The sequence below is a fragment of the Anoplophora glabripennis genome, unplaced genomic scaffold, assembly GCF_000390285.2.
Source record: "Anoplophora glabripennis isolate ALB-LARVAE unplaced genomic scaffold, Agla_2.0 scaffold377, whole genome shotgun sequence".
Lineage (NCBI taxonomy): Eukaryota > Metazoa > Arthropoda > Insecta > Coleoptera > Cerambycidae > Anoplophora > Anoplophora glabripennis.
This window is the reverse complement of record NW_019416510.1, coordinates 461,552-483,582: the sequence shown is the minus strand read 5'-3', so window position 1 is coordinate 483,582 and position 22,031 is coordinate 461,552. Positions and strand designations below refer to the sequence as shown.

General features: G+C 32.8%; 1 protein-coding gene and 1 pseudogene across 1 annotated transcript; both read right to left on the bottom strand.

Annotated features, from left to right (window-relative positions):
• Positions 1 to 17,163, bottom strand: part of LOC108907307 — a 28,032-nt pseudogene extending 10,869 nt beyond the window's left edge.
• Positions 17,164 to 17,610: 447 nt separating this feature from the next.
• On the bottom strand, positions 17,611 to 18,666 carry LOC108911418 (piggyBac transposable element-derived protein 3-like). Its single transcript, XM_023454792.1, has one exon. The coding sequence runs from the start codon at positions 18,664 to 18,666 to the stop codon at positions 17,611 to 17,613; it is 1,056 nt and encodes a 351-aa protein (XP_023310560.1).
• Between the last annotated feature and the right edge of the window lie 3,365 nt (positions 18,667 to 22,031).

The following is a 22,031-nucleotide window of genomic DNA, read 5'->3' as shown; positions in this document are numbered from 1 at the left end:
GCTTTCGTGCCTTGCTGTTTTGTCGTATTCATTTAAACTTTGTGTTTAAAATAGGGTTTGTTGTGTTCCGGGGTGCAACAGCACAAGGCAAAAAGAAATCCAGATGCATCGTTTTCCAAATAACAAAGAAGTGAGTTAAAATTAAATTCATAGTTATACCTAACCTCAATCATTAGTTATATATTGTATGAGAAAAAGGTAATTGTTTTAAATGTCGAAGGGTTGAGTTTAGTCCCAACAAAATTTAGTAATATGTATTTTGTACAGGATCCCCTTTAACCTTATATTTAACTTTATATTCAACCTTATTCTGTAACTAAAAATTGATAAAACAATTAACAACTCAGACCGATATAATTAATCTGTATCGTAGACAAGCCATTTATTCTGTATATGTACCTAGTATTTATTTTTCTTATAGAAAAAAAAACAGAAAATCGCAAAAACGTATGCTAAAATTTCATTTCTTTTATAGTTGTAGATTACTATTCAATTTTTTGTTATAAAATAAATCGGGTTACTTTTACACCTTTAGGTAGCGTTACATTTACTTGACTCGCGTAAAAAAACTGTTATTCATAGAGAAAAAAGGTTTATACAGAAAAAGGTAGGTATTAAATAAATCTGTAAAATAAAACAAGTCCGATTAAATTCCGATAATTTGTTTATGCGCAAGACCTCAAAAATGGCCGAAATTGTCCCCTTTTTTCAATTGCTAATAATTTATCCAACTTTCATCGCAGACACTTGTAATTTAAGATTTTTGAGGCTTTTTGCACCCTTAATAAGTAGAAAAAATTTCAGCCCAAAAGCTTCATTAGCTTGGCGTTGGCGGAATTTATTATCTAAGAAGATGCTATTTTCAATTCATTTTTCCCAAGCTCACAGGCGTTGTAGGGTTTCGATCATTAGTTGTTTTTGTACCTAAATAGTTGTATTGACATATGCATTTACTGATAATTTAATTTTTCAAATTTAATTTGTTTAAAAATGACTGAAAAAATGTTAATATTTATTACATCGTTAAGCGCGCATGCTAAGCCTCGCCTTCCCCACTCGTTCGCTAGACCAAGTAATAGAACGCATCGCCGCTATCTTCTTTTTCGAAATTAAATAGTTGAATTCACCTTAATGTTAATGTAGGACATGAAAATATAGCTCTTAATGTATACTCTCTCCAAATTTCGGCTCTTAATATTAATAATTAAGGTCACTGCGATTAAATAAATAAAAAAAATTATCTCAGCTTCTAATCAACTTACAACAACGATTTTTTTTTTAAATTCGAAGAAAACTAAAGTAAAGAGGTTACTATTTTATTTTATAATAATTACCTATCTTAACAATTTAATAAATATTAACATTTTTTCAGTCAATTTTAAACAAATTAAATTTGAAAAACTAAATTCTCAGTAAATGCCTATGTCAATACAACTATTTAGGTACAAAAACAACTAATGATCAAAACCCTACAACGCCTGTGAGCTTGGGAAAAATGAATTGAAAATAGCATCTTCTTAGATAACAAATTCCGCCAACGCCAAACCAATGAAGCTTTCGAGCTGAAATTTTTACCACTTATTAAGGGTGTAAAAAGCCTCAAAAATCCTGAATTACAAGTGTCTGCGATGAAAATTGCATTAATTATTAGCAATTGAAAAAAACGGCAATTTTCGACCATTTTTGAGCTCTTGTGCATAAACAAATTATCGGAATTTAATCGGACTTTTTTCATTTTATAGGCTTATTTAATACCTACCTTTTTTGTATAAACTTTTTTTCGCTATGAATAATAGCTTTTTTACGTGAGTCAAAAAACCACTTTTCCATAACTTTGACAACTGTTAAAACAAAGTTTCCCAACTAGCCTCGAGTTGATTTTTTTATATTTTATTTATAACAGGTTTCCGAACAATATTCCGCAGAGAAACTTCTATTAGTATTTTTTTCCCGAAACAGGCTCTTTCATGTCTATAATGACTGGGTTAAAAAGCGGCTGCTTGTGGGCGTTGAAGTAGTTTCATGTATCTCTGTTCTTTTTTTAAGATCGCGAAGTAATTTTTTTGTATGTTTAAGTTATAATAAATATTATTTCTTTTTTTAAGCAATGGGAAGTTATAAAATTACTAAAAATTATTTCCCGAAACTAAATAGAGAGGAGAAAAAATAATAATTAAATTGTATGTAATACCGAAAATCTGTTTAATTAGAATAGAATATCAATCAGGAGACAGCAATTTGTTTAAACCTAATTTTAAATAATGCAAAAAAATAGTAAAAAAGTAAAGCCTAGCTCTTGCAAGAATTGGGTAGACTGGGAATGCGTAGAAAAACAAAACGAACGCTCAATCCGAGTCCACGAACATATAAAGTAAAAAAAGGACTTGTAGTTAATTAATAATTATCATTAGGGAACAAAAGTTTAAGATCTATTAGATCCCAACTTGTGCAAGTATTACTTGCTATATTATGACAAGAAAACGATTAAATAGGACAATCAAATTTCAGTAAATTCATTTAGAGAGACAAACAACTTTTAAAATAAATCGTTATATTCAATTCGTTGCAGAAGAGATTTGCAAAAAGGTAAATCCATGACGAAAAACGGTAGCGATAGATGCCCAAACTCCCGTTAAAACTCCCAAGTCAAAAAAAAACGCCTGCATGAGAGAGAAAACTTATATAAGCAAAAACAAAATATACTAATTTCTACAAACCTGCTGCACAGAATCCTTATTGCAAGGACGTAAAAACGGTGTAAAACGAAGATTCATGCTACACCCACTATATTAAATTTACATCTCAATAGTAATTAACCACTTAATATGCCCGTTATGGGTAAAACTTATACATCGGTTGATTCTATTAAACATTTGGATAGAAGTTCGGGTCGCTCGTTCACAGTGTTCTCTCTTTCGGTGCGAGATTAAAAATTTAACTAAAAGTCGACTGATAGCGTCTTTGCGTTTAGCGCGAATAAAACCTTTTAAATTTGAGTTTTTACTCTTACTTGACTTATTCGCCTACATTTTTTAATATTCGTATCAGTAGGTACCTGACAAAATGTTTTGTATTTAATATGCCTGAAATATTTAATATATTTCTATAAAAATTGGTGCATGTTGCATAATTTTGTGAAACTATTAATTTTCAAGCTAAAATCGCCGATCAAATTATTATTTTCTAAGTAATTGTACATAGAAGTATGGTAGATTTGTGACTTAAATAAATTGCGATTTGAGCCAACTTGCCTTAATAAAATATTGATAATAAGAAAGTTACAGGGTGTTAAATGTGAAATTTCAAAATTTATTTTTTGCAATAACTTGAACCTTTTTGAACATTTACACAAAAAATTTTAACTGGGTATCTACTTCAATGTATTTTTTAGAGGGCGGCACATAAGCCACATGTGTGCATAAATGTTCGCTAAAATTTTTACCCAGCAAACCTCTAAATTTGACGATTTTCGATAATCGAATTTTAAAAATCGGCTGCATAATTCTTATTTATACGCTTATCATGTTTTTACAGCAGCAGATGAATATTAACGTAATAGTAGTTCATCAAAAATTTAAAATTTTTTTAAAATGTTAAAAATTAAGTTAAATTATAGGTCTAATCATAGTTAGAAATGCAATACGTTTTACACAAATTAAGAATAGAAAAAGCTAAGCTAACTAACTTTACAAGTTTAATTATTTCAAATCAAGCGGATTAAAGTCTGGGCACGTACTGGCCAAGGGAAATAACTACCACGAGCAATCCAGTCTTTAGGAAAATTGGTATGTTCTGGATTCTCTCGTATACTGTTGCCGTGCACCATTGTGCATAATCCACATATTTTGCCTTAAATTTAGTAGCAATTCTTTCAAAAGATCATTGAAGTCATTTTGTAAAAAATGTAAGTAGTTCTCACCATTCAAAGTAGGTATGCGGGAACTCGTATGCCCCTAAAAAATTGTCACCAATGATCCCACACCATAAGTTTATTTTGAATTCGTATTGAAAATGTCTTCCTTTTTTAACATGAGGATTTTCAATTTTCCAGATTATTCCTTAAATTAAAAATACCACGGCGGATAAACGTTACCTCGTCCGTAAATAATATTCTATTAAAGGTGGGGTCAAGATTTTGCCTGTTTCGGATATCACTTGCAAATTGGTATCTTAATGGTAGATCTGCTGGCAATAAATTTTGTACAGGCGGAAAATGGTGGGGTGATATTTATCGAGGCGTAGTCTTTTTAAAACCGAAGTTTTAGTGATTCCTAAAATCTAAGTGTACTAACTTGATCATCTGCAACGCGAACCATTATTTCATCATCTTGATCAGGCGTAATGATTCTCGGTTGGTCTAAATTATCACGTTTAGGACGAAATTAACCACTTTCGCCTAAATTCCTAAATAGATTTTGAAATGTATGGTGATTATGTTGCAGCCTGTTTGGATATCTTCTGAAATATTCCCGTTTCGCAGCACGTCCTTTGAAATAGTGCTGGCAGTAAATAGTAACCATATCTCGCATTTCTGCATTAGAGAAATTATTATGTCTCGGCATTTTCTGCTATTCGTTAATTATCTGAAATATTCAATTAAAACTATTACAAACGTCATAGATTGTGGAAACAACAATGTTTAGCTGTCAAAATCGTTCGTGACTTCCACCTACTACGTTAATATTTCTCTTAATGATTAAAAACTTGATAGCAATTGTTCAAAAATAGTATGCTTTCTTGTTACATAGTACCATATCTATCTGTAGCTTTATGATTGTTGCTCTTGAGCATTAATTTCTTTTATTTAACAGTCGGTAATTGAATTAGGTAACAATATGCAACAAGAACACATGTTATAAACATAACTGCGGCAGCCTTACCTTGCAATTGTAAAGGAGTAATGCTTAAAATGACATACCTTCCTAAAATATTGTAATTTTTCAAATATACATAATTTATAAAAATTTTGTTTTATTATAATGAGTTTATTCAAAATCGAAATAAACACAAAAAACAATTACAGTGTCATGTAAAAAAATTTAAGTAATTCCAAGGCATCTATGTCATTTTACACATGTTCATATACTGGGTGATCGAGAATGATTGACCGTGCCGCCTCATACTGATTTTTGATGTGCGGCATACCAGTTTTTGATACCAGTACTAGAATCAAGAGCGCAGGTTGTGGGATTTTAATGGTAAACAAATAATTACCTTCAAACGTCAAATAATTTAGTAATATAAATTATTACTAAAGAGGATGACAGAATCAGATGATGTAGGTTTAGCCTAACTTTTCCAAAATTCATATCTCATTTATAATTAGAAAAACGTTTAAATCAAAGTTTGATGTAGCTAATTTTGAATAACGGCTTTGAGTGTGCAGCGATTTTATTTTTTAAAAGTTTTGACTTAATTTTAAGTGGGAAGCACTAACAACAGTTACATGCAGGATGTAATAACAGAGTAATTGGGATTTTTTCACATTTTATTGAATATTTTATCTTAAAATTACAGAAAATCCATATGGATAACTAAAAAAATATCTATATTTTTACAATAAATGTTCAATATGATGTCAATTGTTGTTCAAGCAGGTATTAATTCTTCTTTTCATATTATTAAATACATTCTGTAAAACATTTTGTGTAATACTCCTAATTTCGTTTGTAATTGCCTCTTGAAGTTCTTCAATCGTGTGTATCCTTGAGCAAATACTGAATTAAAAAAAAAAACAAATAATAGTCTAGGGGTGTAAGGTCAGGAGAACGTGGTGGCCATCTATCTCGACTAATTATTCGATCATCATAATACTCTCAAATCAACTCTAAAAGTCCCGTTAGAGGTGTGAGCTGTTGCGCCATCTTGCTGAAAGTATCCATGATGGATTTCATCGTCGTGAAGTTCCTCAAAAAATGGTAACAATATTTGCTGCCGATATACCTGCCCAGTTACATTTTCACGGAAGAAATATGGTCCGATTGTTCCTCTTACTTGACATAGCTACCCAAACGCCAACTTCGCCAGGTATACGTTTCGCACGCACTATTTAATCGTTAATGATAATTCTTTCGGGTTGTTAATCTCTTTTATACCCTTCTTAAATTATTGTACCTGTGAAATGGGATATAAATACTTTCTGGAATTTTCTTCGGCCTCTTGCTAATGTCGCATTGTTTTACCTACGGTACGACAGTTTTATTGCAATCTAATTAAGGGATAATTTAAGTAATGTAATTTTAATGTATTTTTCTAGGCAAATATAATTATGAAATTATTTTATATGGATTTGTTCGCTATTATAATTGATTTATATAGAATAAGGGGTTTATAATATTTTTCTATTGTATCGTTTCTTTGCGAGCCGCCAAGCGGCGAGCTGATTGAATTTAAACTTTATACAGTGTCGTCGTTTACAATTGTTTTCTCTCCGTGGGAAAGATATATGCGAAGTATACAGGGTGGTCCGAATTTTATGCAGGAAACTTCGAGAGCAGATAGATCTTTTTAAAATAGTAGGTGTTTGCCTTATAAACATAGGTCTGGAACGGCCTCGTTTTAGAGATACAGGGTGTTGAATTTGTTAAAAAATATATATTTTTTGTTTATATCTCCGGAATCCATCGACCGATTTCAATAAAATTTGGTACAAATAATGTACGATAGTAGGCCTTGCATTCCCTAAAATATGAGATCTAAAGATTTAACTAATGGTGTACAACTGGACAAGGGTCACCCCCTTTTTATAAAAAAAAACCTACGCCGCTGTATTTTTTTTAAGTTATTATAACGGATTTATATTCTATTGCACTAAATACGTAAAAAAGGTGAACTTGAATTTTTTCCCTAAGGTTAACCATTTTCAAGTTATTCATACAAATACAATCCCCTTGTGGCAGACACTTCAAATCATAATATTACAAAAATATTTATGTTTATGCTTAAAAGTTAGTGCAATTTGTAAGCACATCAACAAAATTCTTTCCACATCACTTGTGAGGCAGTGTTCCTGGTGTGTTTTTTTTTTGGTTTTATAAAAAGGGGTGACCCTTGTCCAGTTGTACACCATTGGTTAAATCTTTAGAGCACATATTTTAGGGAATGCAAGGCCTACTATCGAACATTATTTGTACCAAATTTTATTGAGATCGGTTAATAGATTCCTGAGATATAAACAAAAAATATATTTTTTTAACAACTTCAACACCATGTATCTCTAAAACGAGGCCGTTCCAGACCTATGTTTATAAGGCAAACTCCTATTATTTTAAAGAGATCTATCTGTCCTGCATAAAATTGTGGTTGAAATTAGTAGTCCAAAATAATGTTCTAAGTACACTTGACACATAAGTTGTAGAAACCTATATATAAGAGATACTTATTCCTTTTGAAAGATGGCGCTACGAAGATAATATATACAGTTTTCACTTAGCTTATGTTTTTACAAGATAATAATGACTTCGGCGGTTTATATGTGCCAAATAACACGTTTTGCCCAAAATTGGTACTTAGCACCTTTGTACCCTAACCCTATACCATCGATATGTACCGGGCCTATAGCTATGAAGCTAGAGAGGTATATTAGAGTGTAACTATTGACCACTAGACTTTTCTATCGAAAACTTCAGGTGAAGTTAACAGTGTCGTTTTATCAGAGTATGTCATTTTAGGCACTTTTAGATTTTTCCTGCAAGTTCGTCTTCGTCTACTGTTAATAACAATCTACTTATTTTAGTCAATTCTATTGCACTTTCATGCATTCTGTAAAAATCTCGATGCACTCTTATGTCGTGGCCTAAAGGACGAGCTAGCCAATCACACTGAATTTCCGTCATATTAAACACTGACACACTGTGGCTACGTATTTTCGTAACTTTGTTCCTATTATCGGACCTGGATTTTCTAATAAATTTCATCACAAATTTTGTTAAGACTGTCATGTCATAGAGATTGGTTAGATCTCGCGAAAATATACTTATTTCTGAAATATATGACATTCGTCCCTGTGGCGTATTAACAAGTCCATTGATTCTTTAACTGCAGAATTAACATAACCCAGGACTTTTCCATCTCTTTTGCATTCAATTTCAACCGCAGGCAGTTTATTTCGTGACTGTTTTGGTCTTGCCAGGGGGTTCTGGAAATGTGGTTACTCATTTTCATTTCCGCTGCCTCCTCTAATCGTCTTTTATTAAATAATCGCTAAACGTGTGCATAAAGAATTTTTTTTGTTTTTTAATAATTCAGGCTTAGCAATAGTTATCTAAATACTTACTTCGTTTAACTAAGTCATATGTAATCTTTAACAACCGAGAAGCATTTATTTTTCGACGACACAGTGTTGACAATGCATTTGATGAAATTCTAATTTTCGACTCCATATTCATCAAGTGCAAAAATGATAGCAGGGCTCTACTGCGCTTTAAATTTCCGGATCGCAGTACGGTACCTCTTTCGATAGATATACTCTTTTTCAAATTACCCATTTTCAATGGAAGGCTTGGGGTATGAAAGTCTGGCCCAGAAAACGATTCACTTTGTTGTTAATGATAGAGCATTTACATGTAAAGGGCCCTGCGATCAATGTTAGGTATCAAATTTAACCTCACAAATACTTGGTATTTATTTTTTGATATTGTGTTTTAAATTGTATAAAAAATAATGCATTATGTGAAAGAAATGGTTAATAACAATTATTAAATCCAGCAAGAAACCCACCCAGTACACAAAGATTATACTATTACTAGTATGGGTAAGTACAAGCATACATGCTAGCCAGTGTTGTTCCTGGAATATATTTTTTTGTACTGAAACCAGTGATGCCAACGTACTGATTTGGACCTAAATTATTGTACTGACGCGGGAAATATAAATTTTTAAAAACTTAACACGTAAAATGATAATAAAACGTCAAATCTGATTCCTATTTTAAAGAAAACGCGATACATAACCATAACCGCTTTGTGCATGACACTTCCGTCTTCACAGACAGACTCACCACGGAGGAGATCTGACAAAATGTGGTACAATCAGTATCCTAAATGTTAAAATATGTAAAAAACAAAATTCTCATGTTTCAGATATTTCATAAAATTAAACCACTTATAACCATATAATTTTATTTATAATAAACATACATTTTATTAATCAATAGTTGTAGCTTCTACTGAAGCATTTTGATATTTGTAAATATCTTGTGGAGGCTCCCAGTCCACAGCACCTCTGTTATATTCTTTTAACTTACTTTGAATTATTAATATTGCAGCACACGTTTTTATATTTAATCTATTTCTTGTCTTCGTTTTATTTAATGCAAATTGCGAAAATCCCCTTTCCGCGTTAGCTGAAGAATGGGGTAGAATCAATATAATGATAACTATCTGCATCAGATTGGGGAACATTGGATTATTTAAACCATCTTTTAATTTTTCCACAGAATTCCAAAATTGAAGGACATCGTTACTAAAATTAGCTAAGTCCTGTTCAGCCAATAATTGCCACTCGATATTAATTGTCTCTATATCACAGTTAATTTGTGGAAATAAATTAATAAAATTTGCAATTGATCTAATTTTCTTAGACTTTACTATGGAGGGTGCAAAATTTCCAGCAAATTTTAAATATTTACTATTAAATTCAAATCGCTTTTTTATTTGCATACATAACTCGATATAGAAGGCCAATACATGTTTCCTAAAATCATCTACTTCTCTTTGAGTGAGTAAGGATTTTTCTAACACCTCTTCGATAAATGCATCGGATCTAGCACCACAATACATATGACTTAAATCAACAAATTTGTGTGGATTATTTACATTTATGGCATCCAAATAATCTGAATTCAAACTAATTACATTACGTTTAATAAAATTTTTTAAAATCACTATATAAACCTGATATCCGACCCAACAAAATTGGAAATTCTACATTCACTTTGACAATTAATTCCAACACGTATGCTAAAAACATAAGGTACATTTTGTAAAGAGGATTTCTTAAAGCGTTTAATATAGTTTTTGCAGTAGGAAGATGATCCTCTATCGAAGTTCGTTGGAAAAACAGAGTTAGTGAGTTCCAGTGCTCCAAGGTTCTATCAACTACAGCCTTAAATAACGAAAATATTTTTATATCACATAAACATGTAGACATTGTTTAACGGCTTACCTTTAGCGACAGCCATCGGGTTAGGCTTGGGTATAGCATCTTATGTGGCTTTTCATTAGCAAAAACCTGCCACTCGGCCAATTCTGATAATCTTTTGCTGCTATGTGCAAAATATGAATAAATGTCTCTAACGAACTGTTCTACTACATCTGGCAATTTGTTAGTAGCAGCTGAAGAACACAAATGTAAAGAATGGCATAAACATCCTTGAACATATATATTCCGTATAATTTCTTTGAATTTTGCTTGAACACCACGAAAGACACTCCCATCATTGTGCAGGCATTATCTGATGAAAAAGCAATAATGTTATTGTAAGGTATAACATTTTCATCTAGTATTTTTTTTACTGACAAAAAAATTTCTTCTGCACAAGCATTTTTTATTTCAACTAAATCCAAAATTTTATCAACCACTTTGTTTTCTTTCCAGAATCTTACAATTATTGTAAGGCATTTTTGTATACTTATATCTTCGCGGACTTCAAATTTGCAAAGAGTTCCTTTTGAAAAAACAGGGCCAAAACACTTACTACTAGCTTAGTAGCTTTTTTTCTCTTAATTTCTAATTTCCTACAGATATCAAAATCCGGAAATACATTTTTACTAATTAAAGGCAACGTATCCATTAATAAGAAAGGCAAATTTTGGTCACAGATATATGCAACCAATTTAAGTTCGGCTCTTTTTATTAATGATGATGATTTACTACTTTCAATTAACAACTTTTCTACTTCTGGGGTCTGTTTTGCTGCATTAATACGTTTCATATGACTTGCAGATTTCTCATGGCGTTTTAAGTGAAACTTTCCTCCACTTATTTTAGTGTGACATATTTTGCAAAATGGAATACTTTGTTTATCATCAATCCATAAAAACTCTTTATTGACGTTTGAAGGGATTAATTTCGGTGTAAATGGTTTTCTCTTTTTACGAGGAGTTGCACTTTCTTCAGTTTCATTGTTATTACATTCATTTTCATCACAACTTTCCCCCTGGTTTTTAGATTCTTCAATATGTTCTAGTTCCTCACTATTTCCTTTTTCATGTAATTTTCTTTGACTATCATGACTATGGGCAGACTCTAGTCTTTCTAGAGCAATTTCCGATTCCAAATCACAAGATTTATTATTTGAAAGTTTGATTAACCACCTAAAGATTTATATTCTATAGTTGACAAGGCAATAAAAATAAAATGGCATGTTTAGTTACCTGTCCATATCAAGACAATTAAACATTAACAGAATATCGCAAAAAAACTGTTCAACGTTCAACACAAAACAATCAGTCGCAGCACAGAACACGTCATGTCAAAATACACAAAACTATGCCATAGACGAGTACCACAAACTCGCGCCAGTTAGAAGTAGTTTCCTATTCTGTGCTCTAAGACCACAGACTTAGAGAATATTTCTTATATCTTTTTGTGTCTGTGGTTATCTTATCTGAAATATACGAATGTACTGAAATATGGTAAAAACTGGCGATGTAGTACTGACGTACTGTTTTTCAGACGATTGTACTGATTCAGTACAATTGTACTGGTAGGAACATCCTTGATGCTAGCTATTAGTCCACATACAATGGAAAAAATACCTTTAAAGTGCTCGTTGGATGTTCTGAAAATGGAGAAGCAACATTTGTATCAGATATTTATGGAGGCAGTATATCGGACAGGAAAATTACCGAGGTATTCGAATTATTAGATCTTTTTCAGGATTGACAGTTCGTGTTAGGCCATTTAGGTTGTAGGTAGGTTGTATGACCAGTTTGGATTTTTTGCATTTTTATGGGGAATTAAGGTTTTAATTTACTTTCTGTACCTGCTGCTCTTGTAGAGGTCTTGTGGAGTTCTGTTACATATCTGCCGATATCTTTTTTAAAAACTTTTGTACCAACTCCTGCCTGGACGATTGTTAGTAAGTGGGTTTTCTCTTTTTAAGTCAACCATTAGGTGCTGGACGCAATCTAAAAGCTGGTCTTTTCCAATTGGAAAACCTAATCTGGACACACTAACTGCCCACGAAGCTAGCAGCTTTTGCTTGGCTTTTGTGAGGACAATCCCTTCCCAATTTTATTTCTCGAGGAGTTTGGCCTCGCACTTTGTATGGCAAGGTAATCCTAGGGACATTTTTTTTTTAGCTGCAGTTGCAACTGTGACTCCTCTTGGATATTTTCCTCCATTTGTTCCTTCGAGTAGCACAATATTTTTCGACTTGGCGTTGTCATTATGCGTGAAACCTACAAAGAGTCAATAGTTGACATATCGGAACTAATAGTTGACAGGCCAACTATTGGTCTTGATCACTCCGTGAGTGTTTTTCTTTCATTGGAATACGTTTTTTGGAAGCGGCAATTAAATGCAATAACCCTAAAATTTATACCAACTGCCTCGGGACCAATGGTATTGTCACCCATGTCACGGAATGGTTTAACATTAGTGTAATGTTAAATCGATCCAATAGGTGACATCCTTAAAAAAAGTGCCTGCATGCAAAAATCGGTTTGCTAATGAAAGTCTATTGTCTTACCTGTATATTTAAGCACCTGTTCAGCCAGACCGAAATATTAGGAAATACACTATTTACAGTGTTAGTAAAATTAACTTTCTTAAGATTTTCAATAAGAAATATCTACACCTGATCAACATATGCCACCATTTTGAAATGAGTAATGTAGTGAATGATTCTGAACTATGTAAATAGATGTCTATAGTAGTGTCTAGTTTCATTTGTGTACATTGTAAACTATACAAAGCTGCTATTCACAGTTGCCTAACAATGGGTTATTTTGTATTGAGTGTTGACTATTGGAACGGTGTCAACTAATGGCCCTTTTACCTTACGTACCATCTAGAAATAAAAATAAGCAGCTCATACGGTCATGTGTCTCACAGCGCCATAAATAATTTTAAAATGGCCGCTATTCGAAATTACATTTGTTTACATCTAGGATAACCAGATGGTTTTATATATACATCTGTTGGGAATGGTAAATTATAATAATACTACATAAACAATTACGCGAGAACCACACTTGTTTTAGTCATAAAAATTGAGATTACTTACTATTAAAATCACTATTTCGTCCACAATAATCTTTACACTGCCTTGATAAAATTACAACTGAAAAACAGTATAATATGCACGCATAGGTTGCTATTATTTTCGTAAATCTAAAGATGTATTAATTTCAATCAACTGACCTGTGTGTGACACGGACGATCCGAAGACGGTGTTTACACAACCACCTTTAAGTCTAGGTTCGTGTGGGTTGAGAAGGAACGGTTACCAAAAATATTTTTCTCGGACCCGCAGTTTCCATACTTAAAAATCGTACAAATCTTTGAGGACTTGCACTTAGGTTTCACAACTTTGTTAACTATTTGTTATTGCGTATTACTTTGTTAAGTATTTCAATTTCTCTTTGGGTAAAATTTGGCTTTTGGCTTGTCTTTGAATCATCCATAGTTATAATAAAATTGTTTAATAGTAGGATAATTGAAATGTTAGGTTATCATTACCTAACATATCAATACAACCACTTTCATTACTTCAAATTCCAATAAGAGAGATATGGATAACTCTCTAAATTTAGCTAATGAGAAACAAACTGCTAAATACTCTTTCTCTATTTGTGCAAAATGAGCCGCACAATCAGTCAATCTCAGGGGCCGCTCGAGATATTTTGGCGCCCTGGGCAAAGCAACATCTTACCGCCCCAAACCACTGATCTCGCCTCACCCTTTCCCACAAAGAATAGCAATAGGCATTAATCGAACATTTTGCACTTGTTTTATTTATTTTGTAAAAAAAAATATTTGAAAATAAGTAACAGTAATTAAAAATATATTCTTTGGTACAAAGGAACTTAAATTTTTCAACTTACGATAAACTAAACAAATGTTTCTTTTCTCGCTTTCAAACTTGCAAAATCGCACACTAACTCTCGCAAATCTAGTTTTTGGCCTAAGTCTCTTTCAATAGTTAACAACGCCAATCCGCTGAGTCGCTCTTGAGACATAGTTGAACGTAGGTATGTTTTTATACATTTAAGCTTCGAGAAACTTCTTTCGCCACTTGCAACTGTTATAGGTAATGTAAGTAAAATTCTTATGGCAATTGCAACATTTGGTGCAAAATCTAATCCAATTACAAATTTAAGAACTTCTAAAGGCGATTTTCCCGGTTCAACCAGAGTGCATAATGAAGAAAGTTCATCGGCAAGTTCCATACCATGTATGTCAGAAGAATTTCCATCAGTGAGTACAGCTTCTAAATCTTGGCAATGTTTAAATAGTTCACCTCTCGACATATCTTTGATGCCGTGAATGTCATATAAAAATAAGAAATTGTCGCTATGTTCTTTCAACTGCGTAAATCGATGTTTTAGAGAACTTAAAACTACGTCAATTGTGTGGAAAAAGAACTCTATCTTAAACTTTTGTTCTGGATTTTCAATTGCCTCATCTGAACTTTCATAATCAAATTGCCGTTTCACACGTCGGGCCCGTGCTCTAGGTTCAGATTTTTCAAAATTTGCTGTCACGTCGAACTCTGTTGCAAGTTCTTTAGCATCTACGTTGAATTTTTTGAAGGATTCATCTGTACGAAGATTTTTAAAATAAGTTAATGATTTTTCAAGTAGATAAATTGCTGAAGACAAATCAAACTCTTTGGATTGCATCAATTTGCTAACGGGATTAATGTGATTTAGTATGTCATACCACATTACCACAGAGCACAAAAATTTAAATTCCTTCATTTTATTCATCAGACTTAAAGCTTCATCTTTTGCTAATGCATCAACTTCTGGGTCATCTTAAATGCTATACAATGCATCATAAATATCACCTATATAATATCTAAAAGGCTTCACGGCATCAATCCTGCTCTCCCATCTAGTGTTACTTAATGGTTTGAGTGTTAAATTTGTAGCATGCTTCACAAGTATATTCCACCGTAACGTTGACGCAGAAAAAAATACATATATTCTCTGAATTATGTTAAAGAAATTTGTAGCCTCTGAGGATGACATAGCAGCATCATTTNATTACCTAACATATCAATACAACCACTTTCGTTACTTCAAATTCCAATAAGAGAGATATGGATAGCTCTCTAAATTTAGCTAATGAGAAACAAATTGCTAAATACTCTTTCTCTATTTGTGCAAAATGAGTCGCACAATCAGTCAATCTACGTGAACAAAATGCAACTGGTTGCCCTTGTTGAAGACAACAACCACCTAAACCGCTTTTACTAGCATCAGACTGTACTACTACGGTAATTTAGAATCAAACAACTTTAATTTGGCATATTGCTTATGACATTCTTTAACCTATTGAAACAATTTGTATGTTCCACAGTCCAAACATACTCTACATTATTTTTTATTATTGCCAAATTTAGTATAACCACTTTATGGTTAATTTACACCTGACACCATGTTTCATACGGAGCTTTATTATGTTATATAAATTTAAACGTACACTTTATTCTGTTAAGCTATCAGTACAATACAATGACACCACCGTGCTCTAACCCCGAACCATTGAACGACCACTTCCTTGTTACAGTGTTATCAACATACCTACTACTTTTAGGATTACCAACATATGTAACAGGTACTTAACTTCTAATTTGATTTTATAAATACCTAATGTTTTTGACCTGAGTCCTCTTGTTTACACCCTTTTGCCCACGACAACCTTGAGCGCACGAGCACTCCTTCCATAGTTTAAAATCACCAAAACTACTCAAAAACAAAAATCGAGTAACATACGTTGCTACACATAAACTTCACATTAACATAAATACTGCTTTTTAACTGCAGTTTGAAATGCAAAGCATAGAAAAAAACTGCGTTTTGTTTTGTAACTGCTTTTTGGAAATAAACTCGTCATATATCCGAGTGAATCCAAGTGAATAATAAAACTTTATTGTTTATTATGACTACGGGAGAAAATAATTGTTTCAGTACTAAGAAATCCAATGGAATAATATTCATAGCCATCGTATACAAAATAAAAAATATGGTTTTATTACTGGATTTAAATAAATGTTCCATGATTTTAATAATTTTCATGTTGTAGTCGATATATTCATTATCTTCATCACTACTACTCCAGTCCATGGCTTGATCGTTTTCAATATTGCCTTCTCCGTCAATTTGCGTAAAAATTTAACCAAGTTAATAGAATTATGAATAGATACTTTATGTATAATAATTTGATATAATAATTAAGTACCTGAGAGAGTTTTTAGTGAATTACTGACATAATTTGGTAGCTGATCCCCTTCAAATCATCTAAAATGGTACTGTGTTATTTTCCTGAATTTTCTGGTTGATATGTGGTTAGATTTTTCAGGTAATCATAGTTGATCATAGGTGATCATAGTGATCATTGCTGTAACAACTCGCTTTCGAGCGATATTCGATATTTCGCAATTTCTTACGGTCAAAAGCTTCGTTAACCTTTTGAGGCCGGAATTAATTCGAAAATTGTGAAGTAAAAAATAATGGGAATTTTTGAATAGAAATGTGTTTATTAACATAACCATAAGTTGAAATATCACTTAAATAAACAAAAAATATACAGAATTTTCCTGCAGGACCTGGTTACTAGTGCTAACCACTAGGAACTGAATAATACAGGTATCAAGTTTACTTTGCAAAATTGCAACTTGAAAAATGAAAAAACAAATGACGCAAAATGATTCTTTTATTTTATGTGAAACAGGGCAAAACAGTTCCTGTCTTTATTTAGGCATAGCCCCACTTGACAGGTCGTACATTTCCAAATCGTTCTATGAACATGTTTGAGGGTACTACATTTAGCACACCGGACTGAGGTTGATCTTTTCTGCATATGAAGAGCTTTTCCATAACGTACTTCGTATGGAACAACCTTTTTGAAATTACTTGGAGGTCGTTCTAAAGAAGGTCTTCCGGACTTGGCAGGTTCAAAAATACCTATAAGTCCTCGCAACACAGACATTCTAAATTGTTTTAGTGTAAGGGTTTTGCAATTACATCTTTGCAATTGGAAGAGAATAAAGGCATTAACTATGGTGGCATCAAGAAAGTAAAAAAGAATCAGATGCCACCATTTATGAGCCTTTCTGTCAACTTCATAATGGCTTTTCATCATGTCAAAACGGTCAACATACCCCATATGAGTATTATAATCCCGAATCATCCTTGGACACGGTATCTCTTCCGCACAACCATTTTTCTTTTTTCTGGAAGTAGTCTCCATAATTGAGGGATCATGGTAGTTCCCTAGAAGTAGGACACTTCGGCGGTCCATCCATTTGAGGGCAGCTATTCCATCGTTTGAAACACGCCAATCAGCCTCTCCACGTTTCATGGCTTTGTCTGTTTTGAGTTCGGGGAAGTGTTTACGCCCTTTTCGAATAGTTCCACAAGAATGTATTTTATCAGATTATAACTTTCGCTGAAGTTGGACAGAATTAAAGTAATTATCGAAAAACACCTTGTGATTTTTATCTACCAATTTTCGAGTGAGATCCATGACAACTCTATGGCCCAAAATTTTTTCTGTTACTTGATCAGCCTTGCCAGTATAAATTTGGAATTCGCACTTGTATCCTGTTGAATCCGCTCGAACCCAAACTTTGTAGCCTCGTTTGATAGGTTTCATTGGCATGTATTGGCGGAAGCTACTACGCCCTTTGAATCTTATCATGCTCTCGTCCACGGATTGAAACTCGCTAGGCTTCATGGACGACATAAATGTTTCTTGAAGCTTAGAGAGTAGAGGTCTTACCTTATATAGCTTGTCGTAGTTTTGTTCACCTTTTTGTGGTTGAACTGCGTTATCATTAAGGTGAATATTACTCAGCAACCAAGCAAATCTATCTCTACTAATAACGGAACTAATAAAAGGATCTCTCATTTCTTCCTGAGAAGACCAGTAATCTTTGAAGCTTGGTAGTTTTTTCAAACCCATAAGGAGATTAACTCCCAAAAAGATTTTAATCTCCTTTGCAGTTGTTGGTTTGAAATTTCTTCCTTCACCATGTCTCTGAAATGCGTATAGGTTGGTTTGGAATGTAATGTGGGTGATCAAATCTTCTGGAAACAAATGCAAGAATACGTCTGTCGGTGTCTCAATATCATCAGGCAAATCCGGACCAGTTGCTTCTGCGAAAGCACTTGGTTTCATAATGTTGGAAACATCGTCAGACCAGTAATCTGACAGGAATATATCAGGTCGTCTGGCGAGTGGGATATCATCATCGCTGTCCCAGTGTAAGTCGTTATTGGAAATCACGTGATTATCCTCGATAATTATGTCCATATTTTCGATGTCAAAAACTTCACCATTATTGGAAGCATCAGGCGTCGGCAATTCATCATTCATAACCTCGTCTAGATCTTCTACAAGAGATTCATTATCGCTCGGTATTTCGTCTAGAAGAACGAAAACACGACCTGGATCCATATTTTCGATATCAAACAATTTCCAGCAAGCCATATTATCTGAAATGCAAGGAATTAAATTACAAAATATACTCCACCACATTTGTTGTCAAATTTTAGGATTAAAAATAGTTTCATACAATCTATTAATATTAGGAATATTAAGGAAAAAAAAATATTTTTTAAAAGTATATATTCCTAGTGGTCACCATGGGAGGAAACCACACAAAAATCTGCTCACGTCAAGCTCATTTAGAGAAATACAGAATATTTTTTACAACCGACAATAAATATGCATATGTTTACTTACTGGAACACTATGGAACACTTACCTGCTATTCTTAGTGCAAAAATATAACAAAAACTATGAAAAAATTCAAAACTAATAGGCAACCTCAAACACGCTCTTAACGCTATCAGTGCAGCATCATAAATGTCGCTAAAGACGAACAAACACGGATGCAATGCGCAAGGACAATGATCTGTAGGCAACACATTAAACACTGTGGTTAACACGTACTACCGGTAGAAAAATATTAGTGGATATTAGTAATATGGTTTTCACTGATAACCAGTAGTCCTCAAAGGGTTAACATCCGAGGTCGTATACGTGTTGATGAACATTTGAAGCAGAGCAGTATCAACATCAATTATCCCACCAACATTGTATTCATTACATATAAATCCATGTATAATATTGTTTTGTTGTTCATTATTATTTTCAAATAATTCGCTATCACCAAACTTGAAGAAAGCTTTTTGATATTCTTCTTTTTTTAAATATTTTATAAGGTTTTAATTTTCCTTTTCTGAAAAATGCAGGATTATAATCACATCCTGTTATTACATGAAATCCAGGTAAGCTTTTGCAAATAGATTTTCCCAACTTTTGCGTCTATCTTTGTTAGGTTTAAATACCTCAAGTTGTAGGTGGTGCATATTTTTTTATATTGTATATGATGGCTATGAATATAATTGAACTATTTTTTCATTGGACTTCTTAGTACTGAAACAATTTTTTTCTCCTATAGTCATAATAAGCAATAACATTTTAATGAAATATCGAAATTTGAATTAAATTAAATTTTAAAAACAAAGTTCATAAAATTCCAAAACATTAACTTAGATTTATTTTTTATTGATTTATTAACACGAAAACTATAGAGAATAATTTTTTAAAATTTATTTTATACACCTTTGCTACCTGCTACCTCAGGTCAGCCAAAGCCACGATGATCCAAACTCCAAATCGCCGATCGTTCCTACCTCTGTTGGGGACATGCGCAGAGAAACTTTCAGCTTCTATACTATGAGGAAGGTCTGGCGATCACGGGCTCTTGCTCTATAGAAAGGAACCAATGCATTGTTTGATTTAGCACCAATGATTATAGAATGGCCTACAGGAAATGCTTTTATTAATGTTAGAGATAGTTTCAATCAAATTAACTTTCCTGATGTAATTGGCGTCATTGACGGCAGTTACATAAAAATACTATAACGGTCCCAATTTTAGATTCTATATAGCTTGAAGAAAAACATTCGATAATACCTTTACTTGTTAATAATTATAAGAGACAATCCTAGTAGCGCCATCTTGTGGCCGGGATAATGCTAACATTTAGGTGTAGATTTCAACAACTGGAATGTTAACAAATTTCCTGATAAAGTCCCCTTTTTCTCCTTTTTATGTAAATTGCAGTGGTTGGTATAATTTGAACAATTGTTTTGAATTTGTGAAGTGGCGTGAATCCATCTCTCCACTCAATACCATGATGATTTTCTGTTAGCCACGATGCTTGTCTATGTAACTGTACAGAGAGCACATGGAAGGGAAATGGTGGTTTGAACAAACAATGAAATGTCCTCTCTCCATCAAAAGCTGCCAATTCTTTAACGATAAATTTATTGTTTTCAGATTTGAATGCTTGTCTGTCCATTACTATCATATTTTTAAGTTTTCCAACTGTTTCAACACATATATTTTTAAATAATATAAATCAATTTCTCTTCTTAATTCTTTAAGCTTTTCTATGTACTCTTGCAAGGCCTTTGTATATCTGAAGATCATTGTCTACTGTTCTTATATACATGTTGTTCCCGACCGCTATATTGCAGTCTATGCATAAAGTATTAACTTTAATCATTTGGACTGGAAAATCTGATATCGGATAACAGAATACAATGAATTTTAGAAAGAGATGTCTCGACATTGAACAGGGTACCTTTAATGAACATATATAATTCATTATAGAAATTTAAAGCAATGTATAATGCAAGGATTAAAGGTAAATAAAATTAATAAAATTTTAGAATGTTCGCAACTAGCTAAACCATACATAGACTTAAATACAAAATTACGAAATTAATCAAAAAATGTCTTTGAAAGGGATCTATTTAAATTTTACATAAACTCCATATATGGAAAAACTATGGAAAACTAGACAAAAGGGTTGATATTAAACTTTTATCGTTTTTATGGGAAAACATTCACCATAGAAAAGGGGCTGAAAGTTTTGTAAGCATGCCTAATTTTAAATCTTTATCTATTTTTTGCAGAAAATTTAGTTGCCGTCCAAATGGGACATTTATCTATTTGTTATAATAAACCTTTATATGTAGCATTCTCCATACTTGATATTTCAAAAACCATTACATATGACTTTTTTACAACTTTAAAACTTATGGAGAGAAGGCATCTCTTTGTTAGGTACACTGACACAGATTCTCTAATTATTGAAATTCAGACAGATAACATCTACAATGATATTAAAAATAATATTTGTTGGTTTGGTACTTCAAATTATAAAGAAGACAATATTCACGGAATGCCTAAAAATCTGTCTACTCTCGGTAAAATGAAAGATGAATATGCCGGCATTCCAATTACAAGTTTCTATGGCACTGGAGCAAAAGCTTATTGTATTGAATTGGGTGAAAATGAGACCAAAAAAGCCAGAGGTATATCTAAAAACGTCATTGCATATTCTAGACTATACCAAAATCGTCGAGAACGGTGATTTGGTTGATCGAAAAATGTATAAAAGCTCAGTAAAAGTTTAAATGCGGATGACATTTTTGAACAAAGTAAATGTATCTTGCGCTTCAGATTGAAGCTTGGCATTCATATTAGTAAAAATGGGCAACACAAATTGTAAAAATTCTAAATACAACATTGTCTCAGGATCGTTAAGGGAATTATGAATTTCATCAGCTCCAGACACTGTCATATAATTCGATACCAAAATAAAGCTTTAAGGCTTCGTATTGTTCTAAAACTCTATCGACAGCAGCACTCAAAGATAACCATCTAGTTTGATTAGGTTGTAGCATTTATGTGGTTTTATATTAACAAATGTTTGGAACTGCTGATATACACCCCGTACCATTTTTTCAATCAAGTCGGGCAAAACTTCACGAGCG